Source organism: Leucoraja erinacea, chromosome 5 (genome assembly GCF_028641065.1).
Source record: "Leucoraja erinacea ecotype New England chromosome 5, Leri_hhj_1, whole genome shotgun sequence".
Lineage (NCBI taxonomy): Eukaryota > Metazoa > Chordata > Chondrichthyes > Rajiformes > Rajidae > Leucoraja > Leucoraja erinaceus.
In genome coordinates this window covers 18652452-18666198 of record NC_073381.1, presented here as the reverse complement: position 1 = coordinate 18666198, position 13747 = coordinate 18652452, and the positions used below count along the sequence as shown (strand labels likewise).

At 43.6% G+C, this 13747-nt stretch overlaps 1 protein-coding gene across 3 annotated transcripts in view; it reads left to right on the top strand.

Moving 5' to 3' along the window:
• The window catches only part of lyst (lysosomal trafficking regulator), a 208392-nt gene that overhangs the window by 102101 nt on the left and 92544 nt on the right, over positions 1-13747 (top strand). For all 3 annotated transcript variants that reach the window (XM_055635156.1, XM_055635157.1, XM_055635155.1), the window contains exons 7-10: positions 173-334; positions 6465-6621; positions 12480-12700; positions 13613-13679. In XM_055635156.1, coding sequence (XP_055491131.1) covers positions 173-334; positions 6465-6621; positions 12480-12700; positions 13613-13679 — 607 coding nt within the window. The remainder of the gene's footprint in view (positions 1-172; positions 335-6464; positions 6622-12479; positions 12701-13612; positions 13680-13747) is intronic.

Genomic DNA, 13747 nt, shown 5'->3' with positions numbered 1-13747 from the left:
TGTTTAGAATTGTCCCTGTGCCTATCTTCCTTGGCCACGGTCCTGGCTTTCAAAGGCTGCCTCCTCAAAACCTGCTTGTTTTAAGCAGCATATCAAAGAAAGTAGAGAGGTTTAGAATGAGAATTACAGGATGTTGTTTTTGAAATTTACATTTTTATTTCTTAACTTCCAGAACCTTTCTGTGGATGAAATATTGACCGAAATTCGAAACCTGCTTGTTTGTTCGGGTATAGTTGATTCTCATCTAGCCAAGCCCCTCTTCGATTCCTTGCAATGTGTAGCCTTGGGAAGAAGTACTCCAGTAGGCTGTTCCATTGAGCAAGAACGGAAAAAGGTGATAACTTGGTTTAGAATTATGTACAATACCCATCGTATTTTACTTGTTGTGAATTAACTAATTGATTGCTGTGTGCAATGTTAAAATGTTATTAAAATGATGCTCACACTCAACCAAAGATCTATGCAGCTGCAAAGTATTTTCGTGATTTTATTTCTGGTTGTCTTTTCTATTTGAGTAAAGGGCAAAATACTTCCTCATATGCCTTGAGCTCTGAATTGGTAGCAAAAGTATTACAGTGCTGAATGGGTTGAGTAGTGCAATATATATTAGCCTTGCCAAGGCAATACATGTGTGTTAGACATAAGGAACTGTAGATGCTGGCTTACAAAAAAAGAGACTGGAGCAAATCAATGGGGTCAGGCTACATCTCTGGAGTATAGGTCGGCACCCTTCTTCAGACAGATTGTGAATGAGGGGAGGGGGGGAAGCAGGAGGTGTATATTTATGTGTCTACACCAAGAATGAACTTCAGCAGGAATTTTACAGCCTATTTAACTTGTCTTTAATTGATACTAAGTTGGTTTTATATTGAGTGTGTATTGATAGCACTGAATCCAATGAGTTGTTTAGACAGTGCACATGTCTCACAACAGGAAACCTTCGATTTCTTAGCAAAGAGAGTTTGTTTAAAAGCATAGGAAACAGAAACCACAACTTCTCCATGTGAAAACTCCAAAAAAAGGTACAGAAATGGAAGCCAGCTACATATGAAACGTGATTCCCATCTTTAAGTGCCAAAATAATTACTCTTGTCATCTCCATTTGGTGTGCTCATTTGTGATATTCATGAATCCTTTCTATAAGATATGGAATGGGGAGGCTGCCCGAAACGTCACCCAGTCCCCTCTCCAGAGATGTTGCTTGTCCCGCTGAATTACTAAAACATTTTGCCTATCTGCTGAAACAGTCAGTAGTTTTTGAAAGTGGTTGAATTCAGGGGAAGATACGGAATGGGTGTTCTTCCACTGGTTTCTTCACTGTGTCAAACATGATGTCAAATTAAACTAATCCTTTCTGTGTGTGATCCTTATTGCTCCATTCCTTGCTTATTCATCAGCTTCTCTAAAAGTCTCTTAAACGCCACTATTGTTTCTGCTTCCACCACCACCACACCGGCAGCATATTCGAGGGCTGGTGGTGGAAGCAAACGTAATAGTGATCTTTGTGTTAAAAGAAAATCGTGCCCCTGTCATCTTAAAGCCATGACCTCTATTTGGAATTTTTACCCGGGGGGGGGGGGGGCGGGAAGGTTCTGAATGTGCTCATAATCCATGCCTCTCATAATGTTATGTTTATATTACCTCACCCCTTAGCTTCTGACACTTCAGAGAAAACAATCTATGTTTGTCCAATCACTTCCTGCAGCAAGTCCAGGCAACATTCTATTGATGCTGCTGCCACTACCACCCCTGGAATATGGGTGTGGAGGTGGTGTAAGCAGACACAATAGTGGTGTTTAAAGGGCCTGTCCCACTTGGGCGCCATTTGCGTGTCACACAGATGGCGCACAAGGATTTTGAGCATCCCGAAATCCTGGAGCGGCGCGCTACTGCTCGTCACTGCATACACCACCACGCCTCATCACGCGCCATGTGCGTGTCACGACGCGCCAACCAATTTTTAGAATGACTCGCAAGTGACGCCCAAGTGGGACAGGTCCTTTAGAGGCTTTTAGACAGGCTGATGAATATGCAAATAATGGAGCAATGTGGATAACATGCAGGTGGAAAAGATGAGTTTAAGTTGACATCATCTTCGGCACAGATACCGTAGGCTGTTCCCTGCTGAATAATTCAATGTTAAAAATATTCAAGATCCTTGGAGGCTCCAAGGGGTGCTAATTTTTCCAGTATAGTAGTAGACCCTCAGACAAGGAAACCAGAACAGAACATGCAACTAGGTGTAAAGAAATTTCATTTTGCGGAGAATGGTGTGTCTTCAGAATTTCTTACGGGCCTGTCCCACTTAGGCGACTTTTTAGGTGACTGCAGGAGACTATGCAGTCACCACGTGGTCGCCACATGTTCGCGGGTGGTTGCCGGGGTATGGCCTTCATGGTCGTGGGGAGTTCCCGCATTCTGGGAACTACTTGCGGCCTCATTATCGTTGCCGCAAATTTTTCACCATGTTAAAATTAGCGGCGACTAGAATGAAGCCGCCATGGAGAATAGCGAGAATTCTCGAGCCGTAGGTGGATCGTCAGGGTCCTAGTGGGTTGCCAGGAAGTCTGAGGTTCTGATTTTGGAGCCGCTGCTGACTGGTGAATCTCATTGGCTCATTGGGTAAAAAAGGTAAGCAGAAGTTTTTAGAACCAAGGATAACCGACCGGTAATGTTAAATGTCGCGCCGAGCTTCACAGCCGTGTATCTCTGGCTTCTTAAAAGTTGTCTCCCTCCTTCTTTCCCTCTTTCCCCCCCCCCCCCCCCCTCTTTTAAAGGACTTACCGTATACTGTGCTTTAGCCGTCTTTTTACAGTGCCAACCTTCCTGTTCATCGCGGTGTGTGTCTGTATCACCTTGGCCTTGCACCGTGTTGATTTTTTAGAAAATTCAGGAATGAAGGAAGGTGTGTCTCTGTCTGTCTGTCTGTCTGTCTGTCTGTCTCGTGACAGTCGCCGCCAGTCTGCTGGAAGCCGCCTAGGTCGCCCATTACTCTGCAGGTTTGTGGAGGCCTCTGTGTGGCCTGAGCTTTGATCACCATGATCATATTGAATGGCTTGGAAGGCCTGAAGGACTTTTCTGTTCCTGTTTTCTGGTCTCCGTTTGAAGGGAAACAATGTTTCATTTTCTTTCCAGTGTTCTTTAAGGGTGTGACAAATAGAGTGGATTAAGGAATAAAATCGGTGATTTCTGCAAAAAATCAGGCAGCAACTATGGAAAGACAAATACTTCATGTTTCAGATAATTTTTGTTTTGGCATTCTGTAACTGGTGAAGTGCCATAGGGATCAGAGATGGGGTATCAATTATTTACAATCTATGTTCTCGACAAGGATGAAGAGGTTGTACTACCAGCTGATTTACTGATAATACAAAGCCTGTTTGTTGATAATACAAAAATAGATGGGATTAACAAGATGCGATGAGGATGCAAAGGGCCTAGAAAGGAATATAAATGATCCACGTTGAAATGAAGGATAGACATTGAAATATAAAACAAGTTATTATTTGAGTGGAATGAAACTACAAGGCGTTGCGGTTCAGAAAGAACGAGCGTCCTGGCACATGAAACAAAGTCGGTATGCAGTTACAGCAAGTAATTGGGAGAACTATTGTTGACCTTTATTGCACAGAGTAAAGAATGAAACAATAAGGACAATTGATGCCGCTTTAAAGGCACTGGTGAGACTGTATACAATTTTGGGGTTCATGTTTAAGGAATAATATATTTGCTGTTCAACACTATAGTTGATTCCTAAAAAGGAGGGGTTGTTGTGTGCATGTAGAAAGGTTAAAGAAGTCAAGCCTATAAATTATTGGACTTCAGAAGAATAGAAGGTGCTCCAATTGGATCATATAAGATGCTGAGAGGGATCAATGAGATGGATTCCAAGTTGTTTCCCCAAGTGGAGTATCTTGCGGGGAGAGGAGAGGAGTGTGCATAGTTTCAGAAAAAGGAGATGCCCAGTTTTGACAGAGATCAGGAGGGATTGTTCAGATATTACCTCGGATTCAAAATGTTTGTATATATCTATAATACCCTCATGGACTTGCCTATCATTTTGAATACAAGGAAGACTCTTGGTATATAATCTGATTTTTACTGCAATCGCTGAATTATTGTAAGAAAAATTAAAAATTGATTTAGTTCATGTTAATTTGCTCTGATGTTATAATTTGCCTGGATGTTATAAGCACTGCTAAGTGTTAATGCCTCAATTCTGCATTCATACCTAAACTCTTGCCTGGGTCTATTCCATTTGTGAGCCCCTCCCATCCACAAAAAGGATTAGGTTCACATCTTCCACCTCACCAGTTCCATGTTGACTTATCCATCTCTACCAATACTCATTTCCCTTCTCATTGCGTTTTTCTATTCAATCACGATCTCTGATAAAGGGTCTTCTATACAAAATGTGAACTGAATTTTCTTTCTACAGATCTGCCTGATCTGTATGTTCCCAACAAATTGTTTTGATATAGACCTTGTTTTCTATTGTCCTTTGCAATTCCTTTGCAAATTTAAACTTTTGTAACATTTCTACGTAATGGTAAAAGCGCAGTAGTTATGGTTAAAAAAATTTTTAACAAGGTTTCAAGGTCAGTGTATTGTCACTTGTACCTAATAAGATACAGTGAAATTTGATATACCATGCAGCCATACAAAAACACAGCAACAAGATACACAACTACATAAATATTAACATAAACTTCCACCAAAGTGGATTCTCCACCTTCCTCACTGTGATGGAAGGCAATAAAGTCCAATCTTCTTCCTCTTTTATTCTCCCACGGTCTGGGCAGTCGAACCATCCGCAGTCAGGGCGATCGAAGCCCCTGCAGCCAGTGATTGAAGCTCCCACGTCAGGGCGATCGAAGCTCTCGCGTCAGGGCGGTCGAAACTCCTGCGGTTTGGAGTTCCCAAAGTCAGTCTCTGACCAAAGACCGCGGGCTCCGCGATGTTAAAGTCCCGCAGACTCCCGTAGTAGAGCTCAGAGGTTGATCCCTGGGAAAGGGATCTCGAGCTCCGTGATGTTGTCCGCATCCACCCGCGGTGGATCTCCCAATCGATCTCCAGCAAAGGCCGCCAATTCCTCGATGTTAGGCTGCAGTGCGGACGGAGATATGATACGGAAAATAATTGCAATTCCTTCAAGGTAAGAGTTTTTTTTTTTTAAATCCCCAACTCCCCCTCCCCCTCCCCCCACATAAACCCCCCACAAGCTAAAGAACACTAAAAACCTACATTTAACACATACAAACAAACAATAAGAGAAGGCAGGCACAGACAGACTGTTGGCGAGGCAGCCATTGCTGGCACCACCCTGTGGAACAGACGTCAAGCCTGAATATTGCCATTCCACCACAACCCTCCGTCTTCTATCAGTAAAGCAGTTTTTAATTATCCATATCACTGTTACCCCGTGCATCTTAATTTTTTGGATCTGCCGACCATGGTGGAATTTATTAAATGACTTACTCAAATCCATATAGAGAACATCCACCGCCCTATCCTCATTGACCACCTTCATCACTTCCTCAGAAAACTCAATCAAGTTAGTAAGGCACAACCTACTAACTTGCTGACTGTCCCTACTTATCCCAATTATCTTCCCGGGAGTAAATCCTATCTAGAAGAATCCCATCCAAAAGCTTAATTCGGATGGATCAGATGCATCACAACAACATAGAGTCCTCCACAAATTGGTTTAAGACACAAAGTTCTTTTTTAGCGTGATCAAGACCAATTTGGATTGGTAACTGTTAATTGAGTTTACATCTGCTTTGCGAACAGTATGTTGTCTTCTTTAAACACAATTTGAATAATTGTTTAGCTTGTGAATGAATTGTAGTTCTGCAGGAACTCTGTCCTTCTGCAGATGTATTTTGTAGTTTTTATAATGAGATACATGTCCGCCTTGGCTCAGTTATAGCATTCTTGAAATAGAAGGCCATGGTGTAAACCCATCTTGAAACTTGAGCGCACACTTGGTGCCTTTCGCAGATCAGAAGTCTTACCTACCTTCATGATTGGTGGTGGGGGATCATGGTCTAATTTTGAAAACTAACTAGGAATTCTTGCATCCAATACTCATGTGCCCATAAATATCACAAAAATAGATTATAGGGTTAATGGTTACATTGATGTTTGTAAGAAATTTGAGTGCAAAGTGATTAATGCTTCCTAAATTACCGTATGATATCCTTACTCCTTTGAAACCCGATAGTTTTTAGTTTTCGATCCCTCTCAATTTCAAGGCTATAATTCTTGCGGCGGTACAGAAAAAAAAGGGAAATATATTATTGAAACTAGTATATTGCAACCTTTCCATCTTTTGAATCTTGTAGTCTTGCTGTGAATAATCCAATTGAAAATTAATTTGATTTACAGATTGCATTTTCTAAATTTAAAATGGAATGTTTATTTTAGGATCATTAACGTAAAACTTAATTTTTTTTCTACAGCAGCGGAAAATGAATGACGAGACAGGACTACAGATGGGTGATTTTTCAGAGGAAACAGAGGAACCTCATTATTACAGTATCAGACTTTTTGCAGAAGAGGAAGGGTATGAGGCTGATAGTGAAAGTAACCCAGAAGATGGTACAACTAAGGATGAAGGTAATCTTGGAACCATTTTTTATGGACTTCGCTTTCTCTTACTTTGGTAAACTTTGCTCCAGTGAGGAGGCATAATGCAAATGAGTGATTGCTGTGTTTAATCACATTATCCAACTTCAACACAAACTAAGTAGGTCATTATTTAAGAAGTTACAAAAAGGCACATAAAATGGTTTATGCTCTGGCAATTTTTAACTTGGAGAGTATCGAGAATGTGATTGAAATGGTAATGTTATTTATCCAATGCATATTTTTCATACCAAAAATGTTGAATTCTGCAGATTGTAGATTACTTTGGGCATCATTTAGGCACGCATTTGGTTTAATAACTGTTTAGATAAAAAAGTGTTTGTGACTTTGAAGAGTCTGAAGAAGGATCCCGACCTGAAACATCAGCTGTTCATTTCCCTCCACAGATGTTGTCTGACCGGCTGTGTTACTCCAGCATCTTGTGTCTGTGACACAAAATACTGGAAAAAATCAGCGGAGCATTGTAAAAGAAAAAGGCGGCATTTAATATTTCAGGATATTAAACTGTTGAAATGCTGCATGACCATCTGAGTCTTCTGACATCTATAGATTTTTTCTTTTGAAATAAATCTTTTTCCGTTTCCTTATGAATTAATAAAAAGTGTAAGTCATATTTTGGTTGATGTGCTCATAAGAATTTTTAACACTCTTTAAAGAAGTTTATCGTAATTTATATTGAATTGAATAAATTGGCTGTCCAGAGAATCATAGTCATACAGCACAGAAATAGGGCCTTAAGTCTTGTCCACGAGGCTCATCTTTGCTAGTCCCATTTATGTGCGCTTGACCCATATCCCTCTAAACTTCTGATAAATGCAAATTGTAAAACAATAGTCAATAGTCAGATTTATTCGTCACATGCACAATGAAGTGTAGTGAAATGAACTTGCCAGCAGCGGTACAATAAAAAAGAACCCACAATACATAATATAAAATTCAACATGAAACATCCACCACAGCATTCATCACTGTGGTGGAAGGCACAAAGTTTAGTCATTCCTCCTCCAATTTTCCCCGTGGTCGGGACCATAAACCTCCGCAGTCACCGCTGCGGGCGGCCAGATGTACAGGCAAGGTAAGTCCCGAATCGGTGCTTCCCTACCCGGAGAACGCAGCTTGAAGAAGACGTAGGCCGCAGGCCGGCGGTTGGAGCTCTTCTCCAGGGATTCCCGGCGATGGATCCCACTCCGGAAGGTAAGTAAGTAAGTCCCCGCCGCGCCCGCGGCTTCAAGCTGTTGTAGGTCGTGGGCCGGCGGTCTGAGCTCTTCTCCGGGGTCCCCAACGAGGGATCCCAGGCTCCGGACGCTGCGCCAGCTGGAATCTCCGCAGACCGCGGCTTCAGGCTGCTGCGGGCTAGCGGTCGGATCATTCCCTTCTGGCGACCCCCAGCGAGGGCTCGCCCGCTCCGTGATGAAAAGTCCACACTGCACCCGCTGCTGAAGCTCCGGGCCCGACTCCGGGAAAGGCCGCACAAATCCTTGGTGTTAGTCCGCGAGGGAGGCGACATGGAAAAAGTCGCCTCTCCGTGGAGGAGGCGACCTAAAGCGGTTCGCCCCTTACCCCCCCCCCCTCACCACCCATATAACAATTACAGCACGGAAACAGGCCATCTCGGCCCTACAAGTCCGTAAGCACCCCCCACACAAGACACACCAAGAGACATTAAAACAAACATTTGGACATACTAAAAAAAACCCCAAAAAAGTAGAATTGACAAACACGCTGCTGGCAGGGCAGCCATCTTGCAGCGCCCCCACCAACAAATGTTTGCTGTTTCAAGTAAGTACTGGTAATAAATTGGTTACAGAATATGTCAAAATTCTGAATTAAATTTGCTGCAACTAGAAAAGGGAAGTGAGAACATGACCAATGGCGTAAAGTGGGATGTGAGAGAATAAATGAGAAGTAAAGGGGTTAAGAACTGGTTTCTGGCATACATAGTTTAGTCATTCAACTTTGCTCTTTGACCACAAATAGATATTTGTATGTTAATTTGGCCTGAATAACAAAATGCCCAAATTTTGGAAGTGACATTGGAATGGAACGAGGCAAGTGGGATTGGGTGAATTCTGGTACTGGCATTTCTGAATTTCTATTTGCCATGACTCATAATTAATACCCTGGTACTTTAATTTCCTCATCAGAGATCTTTCTGCAGTTTCATGCATCCTGTTTTCCCTGTAATACATGACACTATTCACACAAACCTGCACAAATATCCCTGACATGAATTTAAAATATACTAACTCCTTCCATTGTATTTTAATAAGTCTCATCTTTTATTTGCTGCTTTGTATTTTCCCTTTACATTCCTCTGGTATGGAATTCACATTTATTACTGTTACTGATGTAGGTTTTTCTTGATGTGTGTTGATTTTTAATGTTCAATGGTACTTTATTGTCACATGTAAAGTAAAGTATCCTTTATTGTCATGTCTGAACGAAATTCCGTGCCTTGCAGTCATAACATAGAATAAAATAACAAAACACACAATAAACACAGATTTAACATCCACCACCGTGAGTCCACCAGGCACCTCCTCACTGTGCTGGAAGGCAAAAGTCTTAAAGTCCTTGTCTCTTCCCTCCTTGTTCTCCCTCTGCGTGGAGGCGATCCAGGCTTCCGATGTTGGGACCCCGCTGGGTGATGGTGAGTCCCGCGGCTGAATCCGAGCTCCGCGAACGGGCCGGTTCAAACTCCGCGGCCCAGGGCGGACGAAGCTGCCATCCTTCAGTCCAGTGGGCGAAGTTGTTGTTGCTGGAGCTCCGGAGAACCGGTCACCAACCTGGGACCTGCGAGCTCCAGACGTTGTCGTCCACTGGGCCCGCGGCCGAATATTACTGAGTATTACTATGCATAAGCCCAAAATTAATTAAGTACACGTGTATAGGAATAATACACTGAGAGTATGCATGAGTTGCCATGTTTGGCGCCGTTTTTCATGATTCAAATCCAAGTCTGAAAGTTGTTACAAATGTAGAGTTCTTGACCTGGCCACAAAAGCCTGCTGTCCTGGCCAAAGATCTTGGAGCGGAGATCTTTGGTCCTGGCAATGCTGCAGGGTCGGCCTGGCAATGAGAAGTTGGTGCCAATCCTCTGCTGCATCACCACTCCGTACTGCTGCAGGCAGCATCTGATCCCTGCAGTAGCTCCCAATCCAATCGAGACCCAGGCTACTGCAGGGTCTTCAGCAGCTGACTCCACCTACTCCTCGATTCGGACACAATGACCCACAAACCGTCGTCCCTCGCCACCGTTCAGACCAAATGTCTGCAATGGCATGATTTATCTTTTATTTTCCTTTTGGCATTATTGTCGTAAGGTTGAAAGATTTAACAAAACACCAGTCTTCATTATTCTAACAGCTATTTTTGACCTTTTCATAATTTTAAACAATGCAACTTAGACCTAGGTCTGCAAATTAACAAATAGAGTATATAGGAAGAAAGAAAGAATGACCCAAGATGTAATTTGGACGTGGGCATGGTTGGATGTGGTGATGAGGAACAAGCGATAGCAGACAATTTCTTATCGACTTTGAACAGACAGGCTGATCTTTGAGATTACTAGGACTATTGATTATAGGATGAATCACAAATACATCTCTTGCAGAAGATGCATTGAAACAATTTAGACGAAGAATTTAAAAAATCCTTAAATGAGGAACGAGCTGTGGTATCCACTGAAGACTTTATTGAATACTAGAGCAAGTGGGACCCGTTGCGGGGGGGGGGGGGCTTCGGCCACACACACACACACCCCTTGATATTAGATATTATATTAATATTAATTCGCTCCTTTTACCCCATTGCACGCCCTATCCACTCACACATAACCCCCAACTGTGCAGGTGCGGCTAAGGGGGGGGGGGGGGGGTAGGGTAGAGAGAGGGGGAGGGGGTGGAGAGGGATGGGGGGTAGTGATTGAGGGTGGGGGGGGGGGCACAGCATCACAGGGGGGAGGGCTGGTTCCCGAACGCAATAATCCACCAGAGAGGGAGGGGGGAGGCCAGAGAGGGAAGGGGGTGGAGAGAGAGAGGGATGGGGGAGAGAGGGAGCTGGAGATAGAGAGGGAGGGGGTGGAGAGAGAGTGCGAGGAGGAGGGGGTAGAGAGGAAGTGCGAGGGGGTAGAGAGGGAGGGGAGGGGGGAGAGACAGCACCTACCAAGGTCAGAGAGCAGCAGCCTCCCCACCATGCGCCGGGTCCGAGCAAGGCTGCGGGCGGGCGTCGAGCCGAGGGAGGCTGCGGGCGGACGTGGACTCGAGGGAGGCTGCGGGCAGACAAGTATGCATCGAGCCTGGCTCTTCCCGCGGCAGCAGCCTCCCCACCAGGCATGCGGATGCTGAGCGGGCGGTACCACTCTCCATGCAACGGAGGGCTGGCCGATCTTGGCTTCCGCGAGGGGAAACCCACCCACCCCCGTGACAGACGATCTGGGCGGGGGAGGCGGAGGGGAGGTCATCCCCCATGACGGCCAAATATCGTCAGGTGGGATAGGGATCACCAGCGAGGAAAAGGTGTCATGATTCCCCGAGTCCCTGCGATAGACGGAGGAATCGCAGGTCTCCATAGACGGCCTCTCCCAGAGGGAGTAATGGCTGCCATGGCCACCTTCCCATCGTGCTGTCCCGCACCCTCATCCGGGTGGCGATAACGACCGCCGCCGCCATGTTCTAGAACTTCAAGGAGCTCAGTGGAGCGCACAGCACGACCTGAGCAGCAGTTTAAAAATGCTAAGTGACAAATTTAACGAAGTGAAAGTTAAGAAGCCAAGAAGTACCAAAGACATAACAGGGGTGAAGTCAATCGCGGCAGTCAAGCTGCAGGCAGTCAGGTCCATTGTGACGCCATCAGGGAGACCATCTCGTTTATTTTCTAAGTTATTTGAGATTTGTGAACATTTTCATAAATAACTCGAGAAATAATGCATTAAATTTTTAGATAAGGCAATTTATGACATCGTGGCGTAAATCTCTATCGGAATATGTAAACATTTCACCGTTAGCGCGTCGTGTTTTCGAGGAGATGTGAAACGCACACGGACATCACACACTCAAATAAATACACATCCAAGATCAGAGTTTTATAAGTATAGAGATAGTAAAGTGCCGATCCTACATAAATTTGACATCAGAAATTAAGCAGTTGTAGCAGCAGTTTGATGGATGGACTTCAGTTGTCCCTCAGTGTGAACGTAGAACATAGAATAGACAATAGACAATAGGTGCAGGAGTAGGACATTCGGCCCTTCAAGCCAGCACCACCATTCAATGTGATCATGGCTGATCATCCCCAATCACTACCCCGTTCCTGCCTTCTCCCCATATCCCCTGACTCCGCTATTTTTAAGCCCTATCTAGCTCTCTCTTGAATGCATCTACCAGGTCTGAATATGGCATGACTGAAAGATTCTGTAGCCTTTCAGAATATAAGAAAAGCTGGGTCCAAATCAAGCTCATCCAATAACAAGTTATTACTTATCTCTGGAGCGTCAGCTATTTTTTTCAATCTTGGCTTCTTTATGGCCTTGAATGAAGCACATGTTATTACTGCAGGATTCCATCTTAATTTCTTTATTGAAAAGACAACTTGTCCTCCATATTGTGTTCCATATAATTTACAAAGTCATTCAGACTTGGCACCGAGCCATTCTTTTGTTCTACTAGTCCATGCTTTTGTAGACGAATGACTCAATTTTAGATTTGACTATTAGATTAGATCTTTCAGTTTGTTCCTCCTAATCCAAACTGTTCAACTACTTCCAATCACAATTGTATGTTGGATTAAAGTGGAAAATGAGCAAATTATTTTTATTCTCTGTATTACAGATGTAAAGCCAGAACTCTCTTCCTTGACTCAGTCTTCTAGTTATCTTGGAAACCCTACAGAGAGTACATTGGGCAAGTTGGTGTATCCTGAGATCTGTATGCTGGAGCTCACCCTGCTAAGTGTCAGCAGTCCCAGCCTTGATGTCCTAACCCATGTCTTCAGCAGCCTGCTGGAGATTGTTCAACACAATGAAGAAAATGCTGCCTCCATTTACCAGCAGGTAGAATTGAGTATGAGTGGGGGGGAAAAATGATGCAGAAATTTAAACGTATTCGAATCTTGATGGGATAAAATCACTTGTTAAGTATTCAAATGATATAGTAATTTTAATTAATCAAATTAAAGAAAACAACATCAGATGGTCTGTTATGCCTGTAGAATATTCAGTAATTCAAATGGGTGATTTGGATTGCAGTCAACTCTTATTTAATGTATTGGCTCTTCTATTGTATGACCTGGAACTGGTGTAATATATTCTACTTTCATGGATAATAGTTAAGAAAATATATAGATCTATATCGGTGAGACCAAGCGGAGGTTGGGCGATCGTTTCGCCGAACACCTCCGCTCGGTCCGCAATAACCAAGCTGACCTCCCGGTTAGCACTTCAACTCCCCCTCCCACTCCGCCTCCGACCTCTCAGTCCTGGGTCTCCTCCATGGCCACAGCGAGCAGCACCGGAAATTGGAGGAACAGCACCTCATATTCCGTTTGGGGAGTCTGCACCCCCGGGGCATGAACATCGAATTCTCCCAATTTTGTTAGTCCTTGCTGTCTCCTCCCCTTCCTCAGCTCCCCTGCTGTCTCCTCCCAATTTAAAACTCATGGCTACTCCTCCTTTTCCTGTCCCCAAGGGAATCAGTCTGAAAGAAGGTTTTCGGCTGGTACGTTGTCTGGTTCCTTCCTCCATAGATGCTGCTGACCCGCTGTAGTTAACAAATTTAAGGCATCCAACCTCTTATCTTCTGCTTTATTGACTTGGATCACTAACTACTTAAGTACAATGTTTGAAATGGTTTAAACTGATCTTATTTCAAAAAATATATAATCAAGAGAACTTTCTTTTTCAAGCGAAATGTAAATCTGCATTTATGACAATTACTATTTTTCATGTTTTCATGCTTTATTTCAGGGAGCAGTAACAACTATTCTAAGTGGTTTTCAGAATATTTTGAGCCAGTCTGGGATACATTTGGAGGGTATGTGTAAACTTTATTTTGCGGAGCTTCTAATTGTATTTATTAAAGTGTATCATTAGTGTGCAGCA